This window comes from Protobothrops mucrosquamatus, unplaced genomic scaffold, assembly GCF_001527695.2.
Source record: "Protobothrops mucrosquamatus isolate PMUCROS unplaced genomic scaffold, P.Mucros_1.0 scaffold_104, whole genome shotgun sequence".
Lineage (NCBI taxonomy): Eukaryota > Metazoa > Chordata > Lepidosauria > Squamata > Viperidae > Protobothrops > Protobothrops mucrosquamatus.
This window is the reverse complement of record NW_015386180.1, coordinates 270,669-294,251: the sequence shown is the minus strand read 5'-3', so window position 1 is coordinate 294,251 and position 23,583 is coordinate 270,669. Positions and strand designations below refer to the sequence as shown.

The window sequence follows — 23,583 nt, the reverse complement described above, 5'->3', positions numbered from 1 at the left end:
AGATCAGATAAGTGTTCTCTAACCATTTTCTTGCTTATTTTAATTTTTATTTCTAGTCTGTCTTTTACAGTTAGGTTTTTGGGCTATAGTTTCTTTTTGCGTGAAGACTGATGCAAAGAATGAGTTAAGCAGCTGTGCTTTCTCTCTATTGCCTGTTATTTCCTTGCCATCTTCTCTCTTAAGTGGACCTACTGTTTCCTTGACTTTTTTCTTGTTATTTATATGTTAAAAGAAACTTTTTTTATTATCTTTGACTTTTGTTGCACGTCTTTGTTCATTCTGAGCCTTAGCTTTCCTGACTTCATTTTTGCAGATTCGGCCTACATGCTGGTATTCTGCCTTAGTTATGTGTCCCTCTTTCCATTTTTTGTATTTGTCCTTTTTGTCTTTCAGCTTATCAGAGAGATCTTTGTGCAACCATGCTGGTTTCTTCTTGGATTTCTTGTTTTTCTTTTTCAGTGGTATTGTTCTGGACTGAGCTTTTATGATCATATTTTTCAGAGTTCCCTATGCTTCTTGAGTTGTTTTCCAGGATTTTCATCCATGGAATTTTTCTTAGGTTCTCTCTGAGTTTATTAAATTCAACTCTTTTAAGGTTTAAGAAACTGACTGTATTATGTTCTATTGCTTGTGTTTGTATTACATTGAATTCCAATATGACTCGCCCAAAGTTCTGCCAATTTCAACTCCCTCTATCACTTCTTCTCTATTAGTAAGAATTAAATCTAGTATAGCTTTTCCTGTAGTTCCCTCCTTTACCTTTTGGATCTCAAAGTTGGTTAGGAATCTGTTTGATATTCTATTTGCAAGTTTCAGAGATGTTTTGCATATACATATGATTAAATAGATTAGCAACATAAAAAATTGTAAACACAGGATCAAAAAAGTATTAAAAGGGCAAAGTTAAACCAACCTTTCCCATTCTGACTCCTTCAGATGTATTGGTTCAACAAGTAGAATTTTCCATCAACTTGGAGAAGGATAAAGTATAATGTAACTAAATCTAATTAATTGTTTTTAATTTCATTTATTTGACTGCTCTATTCAAACCAACTCAGGACAGTGATTCTAACCAACTCTGAGTAATGTCCATCCCAGCTTCAGATTATTTAGTCTCCATGACCACTAAGTTGGGGAGTTTTCTTCATATGAGAATGGGTTTTATACAGATTTATCATATTGGGATGAAGAAGTATCTATCTTTTCAGTGAAATTGTATTATTTACCATCCTTGTTTATGAAAACATTTATTGTTTTGATATTTATATATAGATTAACCAATAGGAAAAACATTTGTCCATAGTCTAATTTAGTATACAGATAAGAATTTAAAGTTTGACAATTTTACTGAACCAAAACCTACTACAATACTTTTCTAACACTGAACTATACATAGATACTGTTCCTTCTCTTCCATTTTTAAAATATTAAATTATAAAATTAAAAAAAATACTTTTGCCATATTGTTATATTTTAATTCCGATTATTTTTTCATTTTTTTGTGCAAAGAAACAGATGTGTTCCATATAAAATGCACATATATTTATTCTTATACCTTCAATGTCTGTCACAAACTCTCCAATTCCAATGCTAATTCTGATTTAAAAGACTATATGGCAAAATAATTCATTACCAGCAATAGAGAGGGAATAAAAGAATAATGAGATGAGATGAAGCAATTCACAGTGTGAAAAAGTCTACACAAATCCATAGAAAATTAATTTCAATTTTGGCATTTTCCTGCTATGCCTTTAAAATGAACCTATGCTCCCGACCACCAAAAATGTTTATTTGTAAAAGGAAAATGTCATAATGAAGGAAGAGAATTCTTTAATCCGTTCTCCATTCCAGCACTCTAGAAAACTTACCTTAAGTGTGAGAGGCTGTTGGTTGCACATATTATATTCCTAAAGCTTTACTTGATTGTATGAAATCAATCTTTACTAAGTTCAGTTTATAAAATATAACCTCAACTCCATAAATCATTCTAAGCATCCCACAGGAGGAAATAATGCTGTGTTTTTTTATTTTCTGAAAAGAACTTAAATAACCACATCCATAAGCTTTTTTAAAAGTTGGGTTCGTGTACAGTTATTAATTTTTGCAACTCTATTACCCAATATACTTATTTGCTCGGTATTTGTGACAGTTTCCTGTTTTACAAATGACCTGTTTCCTATTCTTATTAACCATAATTCATCATACTTCTGAACACACTAAGCCTACCCCACCCCACTGCCTCCATTAAAAAAAAAACCTTCATTTTTATAAGTGTAGTCTGTCTGGTTTATTTTTTCAAAAGCTGAACAGATTGGTTTCATACATATTCTATTTAAAAGGGATTAAAACCAATTTTCCAGTTTCTTAAATTGTTTGCCTGTATTTAGCAGTCTCAGAAAGATTACTCTTTCTGTTTTCTTTGGAATAAAGCAAATGAAAAATATTCTTTTTTATTATGTTAAACAATACTATGTTTTAAAAGTTACCATGTTTAACCACATTTGGGGTATAATGATTGATTAATAATGTGTATGCAGGAGAATCATATTTGAAAAATTTATTTTTGGAGTTGTTTCCCAGAAAAATACTGAGTTTTGAGACATATACTATGATTGGTCTCAATTTATTTTGATATTATATTTCAAAAGAGGATATGAACTGAAACACATTTTAAAATATGTTCCATTTCTTGAGTATATAAAAAAACAAACTTTGAAAAGCTTTTTTCTGTTGATATACAAACATATCCAAGAAAAATGAATTATATAATATCTGACTTAGTTGGCTTCATTGCTATAATTGCCTAGTAAACTGACCTTCAACACAATTTTGACAAATTTATAGGCAACATTATCCATTTTTAAACAGAACATAATTTCTTGGTTTCCTTGTATTACCTCTGATAATAAACAATTGGATTTGTTCTATGGGTGGAATGTATAAATATAATCAGTATTTTGGGGTTATTTTTAAACGTTATTTGAACTTTCATGCCTCATGTAGTTGAAAAATGTCAAGATATTTTCCAAAATATCTCAAGTGTAAGGACAAGTAACACTTTATGATTTGCAAGCCCATGTATAAAAATATTTATACATAACTTAAAAATAGTTTACTTCCATAAATTCGTTAAATAAACCAAACTTAATCTGGGTTGAAAAAAGATTTTAACTAAACTAGCCATGGAGAATGGCAACCCACTTTTTTGCCTTCCAGTTGTTCAAGGTGTATATAAAATCCCTAATCTGATGGCACTGAGATGTTTCTCCTGAGAGATACTGGAGATGGCAAGCCTGAATCCTAATATAATAGACTGCTAGAATAACCTTGAAAATCAGGAGGAAGACCTGCAACTAAGCAATATTCAGATAAGAGAAATCTGAATCCAAAGCAGAAATGAAGTTTGAGAAAATGTCTCAGATTGAACTCCACCCCTTTTATCTTTATAGATAAAGACAGGGAGGGAGAAACATAAATCACCATAAAAGAGAAGAATAAAAGCAGTTTTGGTCTTCATAATTTTGGTTTCCAAGTCTGGTCTACCTCAAAGGGCTAACATCTAATCAGATTAAAACAGGGATTGCACTGAAAAAGGAGAAAGTGGTGAAAAATCTTGTAATTCTGATCCTACATAAAGCAACTTTGTATTTAAGCCAATCTCATTTATACATTATCAAACTTAATTTTATTTATTCATTTATTAAGGATATTTATATGGCTATCTTTCTACCAAAGGAATACTGAATAACATACAAAATTGAAAACAAAACCAGTCACAATCCATTTTATGTTTACTAAGAGTTCCTTAAGCCTGATTTTATCAATGTCTATATATTAGAAACCATTTGAAGCTATTGGAAATAGGGTGAATACATAAGTGTACAGAGCATCATTTTTATTATGGTTTAGATAACTGTAGCTATTACAGTTGGATTAAAAATTTACTCTATTTCTTACCTGTAAACTACCACTGGTTCACATAGCTAAGCTTTATGGAATTTGTCATCAGTATAGATTTCTAGATTTAGTCCATAGTAACCTTGAAAACACTGGAAGGGTTGTCATATGTATGGTTCATATATTTTGTGAAATTCAGCTATGTAGCACATATTTGCAAGACCGCCTCCTACCAAATACCTCCCTTCGACCAGTCCGCTCCCACAGAGAGGGCCTCCTTAGGGTGCCGTCGGCCAGTCAATGCCGGCTGGCGACCCCCAGGGGGAGAGCCTTCTCTGTGGCAGCTCCTGCCCTCTGGAATGACCTACCCCCTGACCTACGTACAACTGCGGACCTGCGCCTCTTTCGCCGAGCCTTGAAAACCCATCTATACCATGCGGCCGGCCTGGCGTAGTTTTGATTGTGTTTTGGTAGGGGTTTTTATATGGGGTATTTTAGAGCAGGCTTTTTATTTAATATTTATTGTGATTTTTATTATCGCCTGTTCACCGCCCTGAGTCCCATAAGGGAAATAGGGCGGTATATAAATTTAAATAATAAATAAATAAATAAATAAATAAATAAATAAATAAATAAATAAATAAATAAATAAATAAATAAATAAATATCAATACCATCTCTGGCCACCTGGTAGGAAATGTTTCATTATAATTCCCCCCAAAAATTCCCAGGATATATCTGTATGTTGGGAATCAGAATGGATAAGAGACCACAGTTTCTGAATAAATGAAGTCTAGACGGAAGTGTAAGTAATCTTTCTTGTCAGGATCTGAAATATCTTTGTATGATAACTTTGGTCCTGAACATCTAAATATTTTTCCTTTAGAATTTCTTGGTGCTCTCTGAGCTTGGTTGTTTACAGCCTGAGCTACAAACCCTGAGGTACAGTAATTCTGGGATACAGCTACAAATACAGACAAATATCTCTTTTGCTGGATATGTCCTTCATGGATTAAAAAAGCCATTAACTGGACAACATATGGAATATATTAGCTACAAGGAGATCAAAATCATTGTGAATTGTGCATACCTTCACTGTAAATAAAGCATCTTTGTAACACAATAAAAATAAGTGCTTTATTATTGGTCTGTACAGCATCTCCTCACAAATAGTCCCTGCATCATTGTAAGAATAGCATATACTTTTGTTCTAAAAGTGTTTTAGCCAATTACACCAGCCTCTGTATTTATGGAATATTTTTAGGGCAATTAGTCAGTGTTCTTCCCTACAATGTTTACAAGGATGACATAATTTCTTAATTCATAATTCATATATTAATATTCCAAATATTCCTTTTTCTATGAGCAGTGTGAAATTATAAAACACTTGAAATGTAGCGCACATTCAGATTTCTAAAATTATGTTAAAATGTTTTTTGCAGCTGTAGAAGAACATAAGGCAGAGGAAAGTCTCCTGGACAATGCACAAAAGTGGTAAGCTCTCTAGTTTTCTTAACTCTGTGCATTATAAATTCAGAAATACCTTTAAATGGGATTAGGACTGGGATTCTTTCTTCAAATGCATGTTACTCTTTTCCAGTATTTTCATACAAATATATACAGTGCACAGAGAAATCCAACAGGACTGAGTTAAAGTGAAAGATATAGTTTTCCTGTAACAGCTTTCTTTTCATATGAAAGAAAGGTTGTTTGGTTAAAAACATGGGAAGTATTCTGTCACTTCTTTGAAGAAAACAGAAGTCAGGGAACAATACTATATGACAAGCTTACTATTTGTCCAAAAGATCATTTAAGAATATTTTAGTCTTCTTTCAGGTCAAAAATCCAAAACCTTGCAAAATGTCCATTGAAGCTTTACATATGCATAGTTTCACCAGCCACATCCTTCTTCAGTATAAGAAACTTAATTCTAGATCTCAGTGCCCCCAATTTAACTCTTAAATTGTCCTTAAGCAATATACCCTTGATAAGTTCACCTCATCTTTATCCCTGTTGTTCCAACTTGCTTGGAAGACACAAACAAAGAAGTAGAAGCTATGTGGGAGGTGAAAATAGTCCTAGGGATATTCACCACAAGATTGTGACTCCAGTAGTCACAATCTTCTGGTGCTAGCTCTGGAACAAATAATGTATTTTCAGTATATTAATGCCTGTAAACCTTCAGTTAGGGAGAGGCTGCCACGACTTTGAGTTAATAGTCTATTATTTAGAGATTTATTGGGGGAATGTACAATGGTACAATTCAGTGCCATTTCTCTAAACAATTGTTTTTAAAATGTGATTCGTTCTCAGATCTTACCTACCATTTTGCTTTTTTTTGCTTTTTCTATTCCTATTGCTTATGTAGACATCTATCACTTTGGTAGCTGATGCAATAAAAACTATAATATATATTATATTGCATCTGGTCTTTATACAGTATGTGGTACAGTTTTTGGTTGTACCTGATTTTTTTTTAAATTTCTAGTCAGAAATCTGTGCTAGCAAACTTGCCATTGAATTTTCCCAGTGAGTTTACATTTATCCATCTTTTCCCTTGTACATCCTCCAGCTTTGAAGAAATGGTGAGATACTATGGAATAAAGCCAAAATCTGGTGAAAAGGAGACCACGCCGAATTATGTTTTCATGGTTTGGTATGAGTTCTGTAGTGACTTTAAGACTACTTGGAAACGGGAGAACAAAGACATTTCCAAAGAAAGGTAAGGTTCTAATAAAGCCATTAATATTATTTTAGAAGTCTGGGGAGCTGTTCATTTTCAAACTCAACAAATTATACTCCTGTATTTCTCAGGCGTCACTGTTTTCTTTGAGATCAAATGGACCTCAAGGAAAGATTATTCCCTCAGGGTGCCTAGGAAAATTGACCAAAGGGATGTTGTCCCCACAAAAAGATAAACACATATAATCTGATAAATTACACTTTCTTAACCCCTTCCAGTTGGTAGCTAGTAAAATGAAAAAGGAACTGTGCTAATTTGGAACAGATTGCTTTTCTTTGCATTTTCATGTTGGACAACTTTAAGTGAGGAAATATTGGTATTGCAGACAGCACTAACAAATAAAAGTGAAGTTAATATGTCCACACTTGCATCAAAGGGAAACCTATGGGATTCAGACCACATTTAGCACAGTGTCAAAATCCTATACTGAATTTACAGGATTATTTTTTAGTATCTTGCTGTGTAGCTCAAATTCCATGCCATGGCATGTCCCATCATTTCCTGATTTTATTAGTTTTTAGTTAACACCCTTTTGTGTTAAGGTTTGAACTGTTTGAAGGTTTAAAGGGAAAAAAGAAAGAAAGATTGGGATGATTATTTAATAATTTCATCACTGTACTATATTCTTTTGTATTGTAACAAATTTACGTTAAAAATATAACATTTTAAATTACATATTATAACATTGTTTTCCAGTCCAGTGGTCTTACTACATTTCAATTTACTTCCCCCTCCTATTGAATTCACTTATATGACTCTCACTTCTTATACAGCCAAATTAATCCCATATTCATTCATCAGAAAACAGGCTGGGATTGATTTGAAAGTTTGCAGAAATGGAATGCTCCCTCTTCTTGAACCCAGCCTAATGATGACTGGACATGCTTAGTAATCATGGAATGGTTCTATAGAAGGGAAATGGAATAAATATTCTAGAAGAAGACATGGCTAGAAACCTATACTCCTGGACCACTCCACATTATATTATTTTGGAGTAGGTTCCATTTGTCCAGAATGCAACTTTCTAGTATGTATAGTGTTCCTTCCTTCCTTCCTTCCTTCCTTCCTTCCTTCCTTCCTTCCTTCCTTCCTTCCTTCCTTCCTTCCTTCCTTCCTTCCTTTTATTTTAAATTACGTTCTATGGAACCCCATGGGTTTTGCAAGAATTTGTTGTGGTTCTGTGAGAGACTAATACACACATTAAAAAGTTCCTTTAACTCAGCCAGTTTTCTATCCTTTGAACTTTGACCCTTGATTAGGTGTAATGGGATTTTAAAAAAAAGTGGTGTTGCCAGAAAAAAACTAAAAATCTCTGTTATACATCATGCTTCCTAATAAATTATATTGTTTGTAATCAATTTTTGAAGCATACAGGTAACAAAATATCTGAGCAAATAGACTAATGAGTAACATAATTCAAATTAGTAATAAAATAAAAGGAAACTATAAAATGATAATGTTGAGTTCAGTTCTAACATTCTTGAATATTTATTTTGGTATATTTGTTGCCAAACCCAACAGATTCTATTGTTAAAGAGACACCAGCTTCTATTTTAATACAGGAAATGAAAAGCAAAATATTATGGGATTATGTGCCACAGAAATGCAAAGTAAGGAATATAGTAGCTTGCTGGGAATGAACACAAATTTTTCAGGCAAGCATCTCCTTCCTCATGTGACATTTAGTGAAGAGCTGGATGGAGGCTAACAATTATTCTAAACATTTAAAACATGTGTGTATGTGTGTGATGTGTTCCTTATATTAAACAAGCAAAGACTACATTACTATTCTTGGGCCTAAATGAATAACTTGCCACATAGTAGCTGGCATTCAACATAATAACAATGTTAATTGTCCAACACTAGAAGCATAAATTTGCTTAAGCGAGCTATTTTAAATTAAATGCAGATGTGGATAATTCAGTAAATTACTATACTTTTTATACAAAGAGATGTGCAAACATTGTGGGTCATTGGTGTCTTTCATCACAAGCAACAATCTTAAGCAGCAGTCACTTTTTTTCTGCTCAGAAAGAAAATGTCAGAGAAGGGAAAGTCCTCTTAAACTTGAAATTAGCCATAATATAGAAGCTACTTCCAGTTTGCCCTTGAAATGGCATACAAAGATTTCATCACTACCACCAGCAGTCACGTGAAGTCAGGAAAAACACAACCAAATCCTCATCAGGACTTCCTTTCAAGTAACTGATAACTGATTCTTAAAAAGGTTACTAATATAAACGGTGTCATTCAGTTGAATTAGGAATTAATTAAGAAACTCCATCTTTACAGCAAGTCTTTCTCTACCTCAGCAAGTTTAAGTTGGGTGAACTTCAACTCCCAGAATCATGACTTCTGGAAGTTGAAGTCCACATGTCTTAAAGTTGTTGTGGTTGAGAAACAGTGAGATGTAGAATTTAAAGATCAAAGGCGTGAGCACATTTTGTATCTTTCCATCTTTCAACAGAATTGTCCCAGTCTGCACTTTCTTTCAACCTCACGTGATTTCACAGGTTTGACCACTGCAGCAAATGTCCAGAGTTTGAATGCACATTTATATAAATATGAAGCTTTAGATAATTGCTGATATTTAGAATATGAATACTTAGATGACATTAGCATGCAGCTAATGTTTTATCTTTTGCACTTGTGGGAAAATGCTAGGAAGGAAAAAAAAATATACAGAAGAAGAAACAATGAGTTCAGTGTGATGGTTTTCTATTCTTTGTGGATTTTTTTTAAGATAGGTAAGTATTCAAGTTTCTATCTGCCCAAGTGGAGAAAAATGTTTTACACCCCTCTCCCTTGCTCTAGAGAAAAATAAGCCAGCATACTAAAGAGAGGCAGGGGCTATCAGAAAAGAGGCAGTACCATTATGTTTAAAAAACATAATTCTTTTTCACTAAGCCTTCTGTCATGAGCAAAATTGTTCCATAGACAAAACATTGCTTAGAAACAATTCATATTCCATTCATATTACTCTATGAATATCAAAGGAAATTCTAAAATATCATATTCCAGCAAGTGATTTTTCTTCCTGAAGTGTAAATGTCCATTTCTCCATATATCACCTATAACAATCTAGTCCAATGTTTCTAAAACTTGGAAACTTTAAAATGGATGGATTTTAACTGGATGGTGGCCTGCTGGGGAATTCTGGAAATTGAAGTCCACCCCATCTTAAACTGTCAGGTTGAAAAACACTAAACTAGGTTATTCTGCAAACCTGGTTTGGAATTGATGGTATAAAATATGTCGTTAATTACAAAATTGACTTATTTTTGTTATACTTGCTTTGTTCCCTATAAATGTATTCCCATGGTGACAAATCATGGTTTGATGTTATGCATGAACTCAGCCTAAAATAATATTTATGTATAGGCATTTTCAAAAGTAATTGTGCACTTACCCACACACTGAAAATCATTCGAAGCAAGCATTAAGTATGCAGTAATAAATGCCAAATAAAAATTAATTATTTCTGTATTTATTAAACATTCCCTGAAGAAGCTAAGAACACTTTTTTTAAAAAAAAAACTGTTAACAAAGGATATTATACTATAGAATAGAATAGAATAACAGAGTTGGAAGGGACCTTGGAGGTCTTCTAGTCTAACCCCCTGCTCAGGCAGGAAACCCTATACCATTTCAGACAAATGGTTGTCCAATCTCTTCTTAAAAACTTCCAGTATTGGAGCATTCACAACTTCTGGAGGCAGGTTGTTCCACTGATCAATTGTTCTAACAGTCAGGAAATTTCTCCTTAGTTCTAGGTTGCTTGTCTCTTTGATTTGTTGTGTAGGATCTGAAGTGTTGCTTGGTAAGAAATACAGGAAACCAGAAGTTGCCTTTTTAAGCATTACATTTTTATTCAGCTGAACAAAGATGGGCTCCTCCAAAAGAGAGAAGCCCCGAATAACAGGAAATTCCTATGTTTATACTTGTTGGTTACATAAGCAATTCACCCAGCAAAACTGACACACGTAAGATAAAGACTTCACAAAGAAAGGCTGGCACACCATAGATAAGAAAGGAGAAAGCAGAAATAGCTAAATATGTTCCTTTTGGGTGTTTCTCTAAAGACACTGCATGTTCTTGGATGACCTGGGACATTGGGTATTTTCCTTGCTGACCTTCCATGACTCTGCATCCATGCACATATTCACAATTTATGCTTTCTATGCTTTCCCCTGATTCCGGATCAACATAATCCCCCCTTTCATACTTTGAGCAGTGCATAGAAGTGTGATCATCAAACTAATTAGTTTCCACCCATTGCTTCTTGTCCTGCCTTCAGGTGCTTTGGAGAATAGCTTGACTCCCTCTTCTTTGTGGCAGCCCCTGAGATATTGGAACACTGCTATCATGTCCCCCCTCATCCTTCTCTTCGTTAAACTAGACATACCCAATTCCAGCAACCATTCCTTATATGTTTCAGCTTCCAGTCCCCTGATAATCTTTGTTGCTTTTCTCTGCACTCTTTCTAGTTATTGATCTTTCCTTCCATTCAGTCATGTCTGACTCTCAGAAACTGCCTGGGCAAATCCCTGCAGTTTTCTTGGTTAGATTTTTTTTCAGCCGTTATGCCATTGCCTCTTTCCTAGGGCTAGGAGAAGGTGATTGGCCCAAGGTCACTTGCCCAGCTTTATACCCAAGGTGAGATTATAACTCTCAGTCTCCTGTTTTCTAGCCTGATGGCTTAACCACTACACAAAACTTGGAATCTTTCAATATCCCAAATTCTGTTAATCATAAGGAATTTAATATGTTTTGAGAATGTCTTATGGCAGCAGCTGCTTATAGAAGGTCCATCCTGCTGGCTTTGATACCAAATCAGTCTTTTGGTATCAAATCACTTCATGCCTTAATTCCTAGCCTTTCCTCCCTTGATCCTTTGAATGAAAAGGAGGCCATGGGGTTAAGTAAGCAGCCTTTTTTCATCCTCAGCCCTGACACAACACTTATGTATTCTTGAAAAGGTGAAAATTTTATACTAGCAAATTGCAAAAACATATTTTAAAGCTAGTTAATATTGTTAACACGGGAACAATTTTATTTGATGTGTGTAATTACAAAATATGTACTTTTATAATGATCTTGAACTGGCTAATGAGTGTGAGTGACTATGTATGTGTTTGTTATTTGATCTACTATAAAAACATTTAGATTTAAAAATATGCTTCTCCCCAAAGTTGACTAGATAGAAATATTAACAATTTGGGCTGAAAGTTTTAGTGTTTAATTTTTTATAGAAAATTGTTTGCTTGTTTGTTTTACCATAGAAAATTCTAGTCTTGCTTATTTCCATTATTTTCTAGGATATAGGAACCATTAAGGAGACAATTCTGCACTTTTTTGAATTAGTATCTAATTAGCACTGCAGTTCTTGTTTCCATATTCTGCAGTAGCTGAAATTTTTGAAGTAATCTGCTGGGCCACTGACTGACAGTGTTTTGTAATAAATCAGAACTTTTATGGGGTTACTTTAAATGTCACTTAGAAATGGACAACTGATACTATTTAGCTAGCCAAGATTATTTCAGCTTCTGTGCCACTAACCAGCAATAACACAGTAATCCAACTAACTGTATTGTATATTATAGTCCTAGCTGATTCAACCAAAATAGTTATTAAAGAAGCTTAGATTTTGTTGCTGAATTCCATGGATGAAATTTTCTTTATACTCAGCTCTGTTCAACAAGACATTCCAGTGTTGGATAAAAATTATAGTTTGATCTCTCAGTGAGCCAGGTAGTAGCAATATATAGCATTGTTTGTTTGTTTGTTTGTTTGTTTGTTTGTTTGAAGTGTGGACCACTTGGTACTGATACACCATCAAAATGTTTATGTTTATGTTTATCTTTATTTAGATTTGTATACCGCCCTATCTTCCTTACGGGACTCAGGGCGGTAAACAGGCGATAATAAAAATCACAATAAATATCTATTCTAAAATCAAATTAAATAAATAAAGGCCTGCTCTAAAATACCCCATATAAAAACCTATACTAAAACCTAATTAAGACTACGCCAGGCCTGCCGCACGAAATAGATGGGTTTTCAGGGCTCGGCGAAAAAGGTCCGCAGTTGTACGTAGGTTGTGGGGTAGGTCATTCCAGAGGGCAGGAGCTGCCACAGAGAAGGCTCTCCCCCTGGGGGTCGCCAGCCGGCATTGACTGGCCGACGGCACCCTAAGGAGGCCCTCTCTGTGGGAGCGGACTGGTCGAAGGGAGGTATTTGGTAGGAGGCGGTCTTGCAAATACCTAGGTCCATTAATAAATGGTCATTAGAGATCAAGAACAATCCATGAATTGAGAGCAAGAGAGCCAATGTATAACAATTTAATATATGTCTTCAGAGCTAACTGAGATGTTAAAATGTAATGTCTGGCATTTCACAGGATATGCACCTTGATGTCATTATTGATTGGAGTTAGTACTGCATCATAATGACCCTAATGAAGGTCATACTGGCCTGATAAGTGCTTTCTTGCAAGAGAAGAACTATGGTTCAGTAATAGAACACATGCTTTGCAATGAAACACCGTAAAACCATTTCATAGTATTTTCAGGTTGGACTGGAGAAGCTCTGGGGAACTGTTCCCAATCAGTGCTAATATGATTAGGGAGTTGGATCAGTGATTATCTCAGTAAAAAACATTTTGTTAGGAAAACTCTCACTGGTACTGAATGTAGATTAGGTTTTATACCAGCCCTAAAAATTTAGATAATATTTTTTCCAAATTTGTCAGATAAGAGAATTGATGTAGATTCTATGTGTTTGCTTTATAAAGTATAGCTATTTAGCATCTCTCAAGTCCCTGGATATCGACACCATCTCTTGAGAATTTTTGGCGCATGATCGACCGACATGGCGTACCCTGGTTTACCAGGGGTGCCAGACATATGAACACAGGAGGACAATCTTGGCACAAGAGAAGCGAGCACTCCGTAAAGCCAGAGCTGCAAATGTCCACATTTCTCTGCAAGTGTCCACATTTCTCTGTTCAGTATGTGGCAGAACATTCCGTGCTAACATCGGTCTCATCAGCCATCTACGGACACACCGTTGATGGCCCACAATCCACAAGATGTCAAGGTCTTCATCGAAAATCGATGGACGAACAACAACAACAATAGCTATTTAGGAAAACAACTTTTATGTGGTGAACATATATAATTTTTAAAGCTCTAATAATACTTGCTTATCTTTTGTTTTAGACTTAGAATGGCTCAGCAATCAGTGAGCAAATTAACTTCAGAAAAGAAAGTGGAAACTAGGAAAATCAATCCAACTGCCAGTCTGGTATGTTATGTTCTTATTGTGATTCTGGTTTTCTTTTAAATATAGCTGGAAGGTTTAGTTAATTCTTATGTAATTAACCTATTGAAAAGCAAGTATGTATTTTCAATTTTAGGATAGGTATCCTAAAGGTTTTTTCCTGCAATGACATTATGACCTGGAGCCAATTTACAAAATCATTGTGGATCTTAACATATTTCTGTATAAAAAAATTATTCTGAATGTTAATTGAGTATTGGCATCCTTTCCTGCTGCATTCTATAAATTAAATAATCCCAGACATTGTCTTTGCTTTTCAAGATTCCATTTCTAAAATATGAATATGACACTGTAGATAGAAAAGATAGTTAATAGCACATTCCTGTAAGACTCTCTCTAAATTTATCATTTTAACTTATTTAAGAACAAGCTCTAGGTTGCTGGATTTTGTCCAGTATTGACTGCTCTCTTTTTTATGTGGACAGATGGAAAATTCTTTTGCTGCATGTAGATGCTAAATACAGGTACCAGCTAGCTAGAGGGAATTGAGTCCAATTTAGTAACAATACATGTAGAAGCTTTGTTACATATAAAGATTTGGCTATTTATTTGAGGAACAGTCTGATGTCAAGCATGTATATGAAATCAAAAGAGAGTTTGCTATTAATTAATTTGGTAGAAATTATCCAAAATAGTGTATGATAATGTATGGCTATCAAGGTTGTATTGGGTTTGGTCTAGAGTTACATTATCATGCAGTTTGCCACATGGACTGGGTAAAATACTCATTTTTGAAGGAAAGGGAATGAAAAATCCCTTCAAGTAGTTGGCTTCAAATCATTTCTTTTGTGTTCACTTCTACCACTTTTAAATTTCTGTGTTTTTTTCACATTTGTAATTTTTACAGACAAAGACTGTTGACTAATTGTACAGGCTTTTTGACATATACTTAAAAACATATCCTTCCTGTCTTAGTGTGGCACTTCAGGAATTAATTTTCTGAAGCAAATGGCGGAACGGGGAAGCTTATGTCTACTCTGGTTTCAGATTGTTCCATTCTTTTGGCCTAAACCATATACTTTCTGCAGTTTGAAAACAGATGGAAAAACTAAACCAAAGAATGATAATAAACTCCTTTTCTCTTAAACAACAGAAAGAAAGACTACGTCAGAAAGAAGCTAATGTGACTCCCAACTGAAAGAAGACCCCAGAACAAAAAAAAAACAATGACAGTGTGAGCTTGATGATGCTACACGTAGCTCCTTCCCTTCGGGAGCACCTTAATTTAGATGAAGTTCTGTTTTGCTTTTTTCTTCCGACAATCCGCCAAAGACTTTTCAATCCCTTGGTTTATACAAGCAAGGGAATGCTAAGGAGTTTGTTTACATGGGAATTAGGAAGGGTTCCCCAGTAACTGTTTCTTATGTGGTTGAAACTGGATGGTTTTCTTAAAAGTGAAGAACGTCTCTATGCAAAGTGCACTAGTATGGAAGACAGCAAATCTGGATTTTAGGCAGGGAAATAAATAGCTTTATATCATCTGCAACAGATGCAGGGGATGGTTAATATTGAAGATTTGCTGAATTGGTGTCTGCTTAAAATTGTTTGTATGGCATTCAAACGATTAAGTTTATCTTCTATATTTTATTATAATTATTTTTATAAGAAGCTCAATCTATGAATAGGGATAGAAATACTGTTTTTGCACATATGGAGACAGAACTAATATCAAAATGTATGCTGCACTTGTATCGACTAATATTTTTAGTTTTGTTGCTATTTTAATGATAGAATGGTAAAATGAAGAACTGGCATATCTAGATGAGGTCCAGATAGCAGTCTTCAACAGTACATTATTTATAATCATTTAATTGGATGCTGTACAAAAACTGTTTCCATTATTTATAATTAATCTAAACCAAAGTCTATATTCTTTAACAGTTAACATTTTGATATAACCAATGTTTAGATATTTCTATATAATTCTGTGAGTATGTATGTGTCTGGAACAGAGTGTGCACACTTATATACAAATACATTTTCTACTTACATTGTGTACATACATTATATATATCGCTGCCTAGATTAAGAAGAAAGACAGCATTGATCTCCCATTTTTCATGCTGTAACAACTTGTATGAAGGACAGCTTAGAATTAAAATTATAATTGAAATGAATAAATAATAAAATTAAAATGCAATTCATGTCCTATATCAGAAGCTAAATGGTCGCTAAGCAAAGCACATGACAGAGAAAGAGATTGCAAAGATTGTTGGGTTGCTGCAACCTCATTTAGGTAAAGTTTTGTTTGCAGCAATGCCAGCATTACTCTTGTGCCGGCATGTGTTGTTGTCCATTGCAAACATTTGGGCATAAGCCCCCATATTAATCAGAAAATGATATTTTTAATTTATTACTACTGACTTATTTATAGGCTGCCACTAAACAAGGTAGCCACTAAACAAGGAGGGGCTGTAATAACAATTAGGTAAAAATTGCTGAATACTAAAAAGTAATGAAGCATAGGCCAAAGTTGTTGACTCAATGGCTGAAGACAATGTAGACTCAGAAGTTGGTAATTTTTATTTTATTTATTTATTTATTAAAGTTGTATGCCACCCATCTCACCAATAAGGCGACTCTGAGTGGCTATAATCAGGGTTTTCCCCTTTTGTCTCAAGAAAGACGTCCCACTGAATTTGAGTGGCATGGTTTCCAGCTCTTTTACTATAGGGAGCAGTAGAAAGGTTGTTGGTATGTCATCCTCATAGTATCTGTTCAGGTCGAGGACATTTAAGTGCCGACCATTAGTTGTGCCCACTCTGCTCCCAGCCATTCCTTTTTTCAGGAATGTTTTGCCTGATCAGAAGCACAAAGAAGCATTTTTTTTGTTCCTCAGAATGTCCCATCTTTTAAAGATAAAAAGAAAGTCCATTGGTCTTGGCCTTTGATGAAGCCACAGAGAGTATGGTGGATTACAAAAAAATGTAAAAGAAAAAGAACATTGCCTGCATGATAAATAAAGACCTGGAGAATGAATGCATGGTTATTCAATATATCTTCTTAAAAGTAATTAACTAATTGTAAAGAAAAAAATCAAATATGCAATATGTAACTTCCTTTTTATCTTTGCACAATTAAAGAAAAGGGCTCTAAACTGTATATATTATGATTGCCATTGAAATATGACATTTGTAGAATAGATAGTTAAACAGTTCCTAAAGGGAACTATTGTAGATGTTGGTACTGAACAGTGAAATTTTATTTTCCTCTTAGAACAGAAACATGACGTGTTTTTCTCTGTCATGAATGGAAACAAATAAAATAAACTGAGAAAAATAAAATGGGTTGTATAAAATGTAATAAAGATTTTTAGTTTTGTGAAAGTTCACTAAATTATCAAGTAGTAAATTGCACATGTAATAAATTCCACACTTCGCAAATTATTTTATTTGCCACGTACCATGCCAAATCTTTTGCTTCTAAGATTTGTCAACGTTCATAAGTTAACAAAATGCTTCTGAGTCTCTTGGTTGTAAATTTTCAACTCACAATCCTAAAATTCCAAATTTAGAAATGGGTAAAATTCCAAATTTAGAAATGGGTACAAAAGCAATAAAAATCAAAAACAATAAAAAGCAAAAACGTAATTTATGCTGAGAGGAGAGAGAAAGAGAGAAACTTAATGGTTAATTAATTTTATTTAGTATAATTCAGTACCGTTACTCTTTACTGTGCAAATATATGGCAGCTAGCCATTTTCAGTTAAAAAATTAACATAACAAAAAGAACACCAAACTCTATCTGTTTATATTTTGCAACTAATAGATGAAATCCCACATAGTTATTCTGCAATATTTTAGAACGAATCAGTTTATTTTGCAAACTGAAAAACATGTTATCATAATGTGCATTATATAAAAGTCAATACAGAAGAACAAAAGTAAGATGTTCATTCATATAAAAGAAATGATGTTATGTGTATTACATTCCATGTGTTTCACCCAAATTGTTGGAATGGAAAAGTAAGAGTAAAGACGTATTTTGTAGAAAAGGAATGTCCTTATCCAGAAAATCTATGTCTTTTATCTAAACTAATGAATATTTGGATCATATCATCAATTGAATCCAATATCTACCCATGCTATTTGGGTCTATTATTCTACTAATGTATAGGTGAAATACTTTGTCCTGGTTGATTTGGATTGCTATGATGTACTTTAGAGAATCTCAGTTTATAGCTGGATGAATGATATTGCAGTACTATATGTTTATAGACTTTGGAAACGGTATATATGAAACTCTATGAGATACAAATCAGCTGTTCAGTAAATATAGACATATAAATATACTGAAAATTGAGGAGTAGAGTAAAATCCAAAACCAATCATAAAGTATAGTTTTATTTATTTTAAATTTTTACTAAGTATTTTAAATGTTAAAGGCATTGTGGAAATAATGTGTTTATGAATGTACTTTTTTTTAAATAATAACTTGATTCTCGATTTAATCTTCCTGCCAAAGCTGTCCCTATTGGAAAGTAAATTACTGTCCCCATTTTACCAACCAACCTATTGTTCTAGAGAATCTCTGCCCCTTTAGTCACATTTCTCCCCTTATATTTATGTTATTATGGGGGTTTTGTTACATTTATAAGCCACTTCACTTTATTACAACTCTGGTCCATGTTCTACCTACAGAAACAGAGAAAAGGAATCCCCATCTCATGAATCAGCCATCCCACAGGGGGCCTGCCACCACTGTAGCCCAAGGCCTAGGAAAAGAGCCAGATTTTAAGGGCTCATCCAAATAAAGTAGTGTGAGGACCTATGGATCTCTGGGGAACATCATTCCAGAGAATATGTACTACAGCAGAGAAGCACCAGTTCCTTAGCTTTTCAGGTGGCATGGCTTAATCAATGGAACTTGAGAATGCCAACTTTGCTGAACCACATAGGACTGGCATCAAGTAACTTGAGCCTATGCCATGAAGGGCTTTATAGAGTATAACCATAGCTTCAATTTCATTCCCAATGAAATCTATGCAGCTCCAAGAAAGAGACATGCCCACAGTAGTCCATATGTCTGCATTCTGAATTGACTGTAGCTCCATGTAACATACAAAAGCATACCCATGTAGAATGCATTGCAGTGGACCACAGGCAAGGTGTCTAGAACATAAGTAGGTACTTTAAGGACTCTCCAGGGCAGATACGGGTACAATTGATGTACTTGAATTTGTACTGAATCATGGTGTACTAATGTATGAAATCTTGCAGCTGCCACCTATTCCTTAACGCACAAAGTATCCATCAGTCCTGAAGGAGGTAGTGCAACTTGACTTAGGACTAAAGGGGAGCATCTCCAGATCCAAGTGATAGAAATGCCCTCAGCCAACAGGTCTTGTCATGACTGAGCCTAAGCCTTTTCCTCCCCACCCAGACTCCCACAGCCTCCAGTCATTCACTAACTATAGATTCAATTAGGCACTATTCTGTATTCCAACTAATGGACACACTTGATAAATGCTTGCACGCTGCACAGGCTAGCACCTAGGGACAGAAACCCAAGTGTGGCTTCTTTTAATGCAAATCAATTTTCATAGCATTACTATGCTGCATAAAAGGTTTTAAAAAAACCTATGGGCAGCCCCAACATTTTTCAAGATCGTGTCACTGAAAACTGGTTTTTTCTACTGGTTTTCGTTGAAAAATTAAACATTATTTAAAATTAATCAATTAAACTAACATAGGCTTGTTAAGATCCAACAGATATAAGTACAAAAAAAAACCATTAGGAGCAAATTACCAAAATGGCCAGTTCTTTTGGTGATATGATTTTATCCTAGTCCCACTTTGCAGCTCTTGAATAAAATGGATATCCTAAAATTGTAGATTTTCTCTTCAAGAGTCAAGGTGTCTTTTCCCCCCCCCCTTCCTTCCCAGATTCAAAAACTGGGCCAAAGTTTATAATCCTGTCTGATCTAGTGCTTTCCCCAGACCTGTGACTTATGGCCTTAAAACCAATTTTATTATCCCATCCTCCTCCAAAAAAACAGACCCAGTTACAAAATTGATGCTCAGTTGTGCTCTGGTCCTCTGGCATGTGTATTAGGAGACAGCACTTTTTCTTCCAAATATTGATGCTCTTTTTATATGAACTTTTTTTAAAATTTTCTCCATGTGGAGTGAGTGACCAATTCAACAGGACAGTGTTTGTGTTTGTAAGAACCTTTGCCTTTATTGTTTTAAAGCTTGTTCCTGAACTGCTGGAATTTCAATTACATACTGTAGCTTTTCATTTTCAGAAGCCCTCTCTAGCCATTGCTGTACATTGCAGATCTGGGGAAGATGATAAATGTGATTTCTAACTTCAGTGAAATTGAATCTCAGAGAATTCTATAGCTGCATGTCAGCTCAGCAGTAGTCCCAGTAAATATAAAGCATTTTGCATTCAGATGGATATATATTTAGTATTATAGCCAATTGTAGTCTTTTTGCAATGCAAATCTGAATGAATGTAGGAGCTTTCAATGGGAAATTGTTTGACATTTCTGGGTCAAAGTTGCATGAAATGTACAGCATTTTGGTTTGCTCTCTACAGAATCTCTTTTGCAGTATTATTATAACAACAATCTCTTGCCTGGCTAGTCCTGATAACTGTGATGTGTCTTAGAAAACCTTTTGTCTTAAAGCCATTTACAGTTCAGGTACTTAGAGTTTAGTTCTGGGATGTTTTGTTTATTTAAAATTTTCTGGCTTAAGCACTGGAAATGGATCTGAATGATATAAATTAATAACTAGTAATTCCTTTGCCTAGCCTGCATATCTGTATTCTAATATTTAAGTAACTTACTCGTGAGAAGAGAAATAATCTATTTCTTGACACAACATGGATAATAAGAATGATAATAAATGCCATCAAATCTTGGATTAAGGGCATGTAGGATATGTGGTTCTGTTCTGTAAATGTGAGTTATGGGGGCTATCAAGCACTGATTTTATATAAGTATGTAAATACTATAGTTTCTCATATCCATGGATGATGCAGACCAGAGTTTGATATATAAATATAGATATAGGTTTTGTTTGTATATACACTTTTGACTTTCACTTTATCTAATTGCAAAATGCCAGATGGTCTTTATTCATTAATGGAATATTTTAATAGGTTAGGTCATTCCTATAATGTACATGTATTTGCTCCTCCTTCAAATTTAGTCAAAGCAAACCTTGCCACCTTCTTCAAAGCAATTTGTGGTGTTAGAAGGAGTCACTCTGCTTGCTCCCTGTGGCTTATGCTAGCTTCTCTACTCTGCATGACCCTTTCAGCTTCTCCGTGGATGGGGCCTTTCAGTTCTGTTGCTGAATATTGACACAGCCTACAAATCAATCATGACTTTCTCCAAGGAGACCTCCATATGAAGCTGGGAGCAGTACACAGCACAATAAAAATACTCTTACACCAAGACTATGAAATGACCATGTAGTGTAGGATCACAAGCAGTCCATGGGTGGTATTAGCGTCCAGCTGTAGTGGTATTGCATTTAATATACATTTTAATTTATTTAATATACATTTAATATACATTTTAATTTATTTTTTCTATATTATCTTTCTAAGGGACCAACAGTTCTTTATTCCAAAATGGTTTGTACAGCAGAATAAATTAATTTTGTTATTTTTCCAAGTAAGCAGTGCATTTTTAGTTCGTTTGCATGACTTCATTCTAGCAGCTCTTTTTTCTGTTTTGTTTCCCCAGTTCTTCTGTGAAAGGTTATCTTAGTCGAGAGAAAATAATACATTAGGATTTTTTTTACGTAATAGAATATATTCTGTTTTTTTACTGACTGTGAAGGCTTACCAAAGACATACAGCATTAAGCCGCATTTTGATATTTTTGTCATATTTGAAAATTATGGCTGTAATAAAGTTTAATCATAGTATCCATTTCATTTTCTGACAAATTAAAAAAATCCTAGCCATATTGGTCCATGAAAATAATCCAAAAACCATCTAACTTTTCAACAGGCAACATATTTCAAAAGACATTACAAATGCAACAACTGTGAAGCTTGATTTATGTGATACTATCTATTTTCAACATTATTTTATCTGAGCCTTCTCAATCCCAAAACTGTGCCTGATCCAGGGAAATTATGAGTGCAACAGAAAGTTGCACATTTTCCTTTCAAATATGCTTGTGGATTGGAATCCAAACAAATCATGCATGGCTTATCTTGGATTATCTGATGGATCTGTTAAATATACAGTGGTATCTCAGCACTCATCATTAATTGGTTCCGGGAGGCGCGATAAGTACCAAAAAAAATTCTTATAAGGAATAATGTATTGAGTCACAAGACAGCTGACACTGACAAGTGCTAGCTTGTGTGTCGAATACCAAACAAACTGAGTACCAGGATAAAATTTTTGCATCAAAATGTGTTGAATACCAAATTCTATGAGTTTGAAAGCAGTTGAGTACCAAGGTACCACTGTATCACTATGTTGTAGACACTATTGTGTTGGATAATAATTCGTTTTCCCATTTTTATGCACCTAAGCCTTTGTGCATTTGTAATACTTATTCGTATTGTTCTTCAGCTTTCAGCTATCTAAAGGTCTCCTGCTTCATCAAATGATTTTGCCCTTTCCAATGCCTGGAACTGCCTCCTAGAATGCCATTGTCCCTGTTTCCTTTAAAACCATTGTCAAGCACTAATTTTTATATTAAACTTTTATATTAACCTTCAATCTTACTATGCTGCTGTAATTATCAAACATCAAGCAATTAAGTGGTGTTCTGTTTATCTGTTTCTCACTCAATCTCTGTTGCCTCTTGTGTTACTAAGGTCTTAATTTTAAGTTCCGTGGAGCAGGGATGTTATCATTTTAAAAAGTTTGCTCCATGGAAGAGAGCAAATATTTACATAAATAACAATTTGAAATTTCACAGAATCGCTTTCCACTTCTTACAGCTTTGATAATCTATTTATGTATGGAGCCTGGTCTATGACCATAATAAAGTTATATAAACAAGTGGCTTTATGAAACGTAGATATGATGAGTAAAGAAATAAATCTTTCTATTTTGTTCTTGTGATGTGATCTAGTCAAGTACTACGTGGAGTTATTTTTCCATTATTCTGAATAACCATGGTTCTCATGAGATATTTAGTCCTTGTAAAAAACCCATAAAATATGGTTTTAATAAATTCCCAATTTGGTATAGCGGTTAAGGTACCTTAGAAACCTGGACACTGTGTGTTTTGGTTGCACCTCAGCACAAAGCAAACTGAGTGACTTGGGCCAGTCACTATCTCCCAGCCCTAGGAACTAGGCAATGGCAACACACTTCCAAAAAACTTTCCAAGGAAATTACAAAGTCAGGCAATCATCAGGAATCAGCACTGACTCAAAGACATGCATAAACAAACAAAAAACAAATCAGTGTTCTTCTAACTGCTACACAAGTTTCTACTAAATATAATTAGAGAAACTCAAAAGCTTTCAGTACAGTATATTCAAAGAAAGAGAAAATCCAGGTGAATTAACAATAGCCCTATTTAATTCAGTGATGCAACTAATATGTTACTGAAGGAATAAGACTTTTATATAACTTCTGGACAATACGCTGGATAAAATATTCTGTCACAAGAT

The 23,583-nt window shown here is 34.4% G+C and overlaps 1 protein-coding gene across 1 annotated transcript in view; it reads left to right on the top strand.

Moving 5' to 3' along the window:
* Positions 1–15,146, top strand: part of FMN1 (formin 1) — an 85,022-nt gene extending 69,876 nt beyond the window's left edge. The window contains exons 14-17 of the mRNA XM_029284105.1: positions 5,340–5,391; positions 6,470–6,619; positions 13,861–13,945; positions 15,075–15,146. Coding sequence (XP_029139938.1) covers positions 5,340–5,391; positions 6,470–6,619; positions 13,861–13,945; positions 15,075–15,119 — 332 coding nt within the window. The 3' untranslated portion in view covers positions 15,120–15,146. The remainder of the gene's footprint in view (positions 1–5,339; positions 5,392–6,469; positions 6,620–13,860; positions 13,946–15,074) is intronic.
* The last annotated feature ends 8,437 nt before the right edge of the window (positions 15,147–23,583 follow it).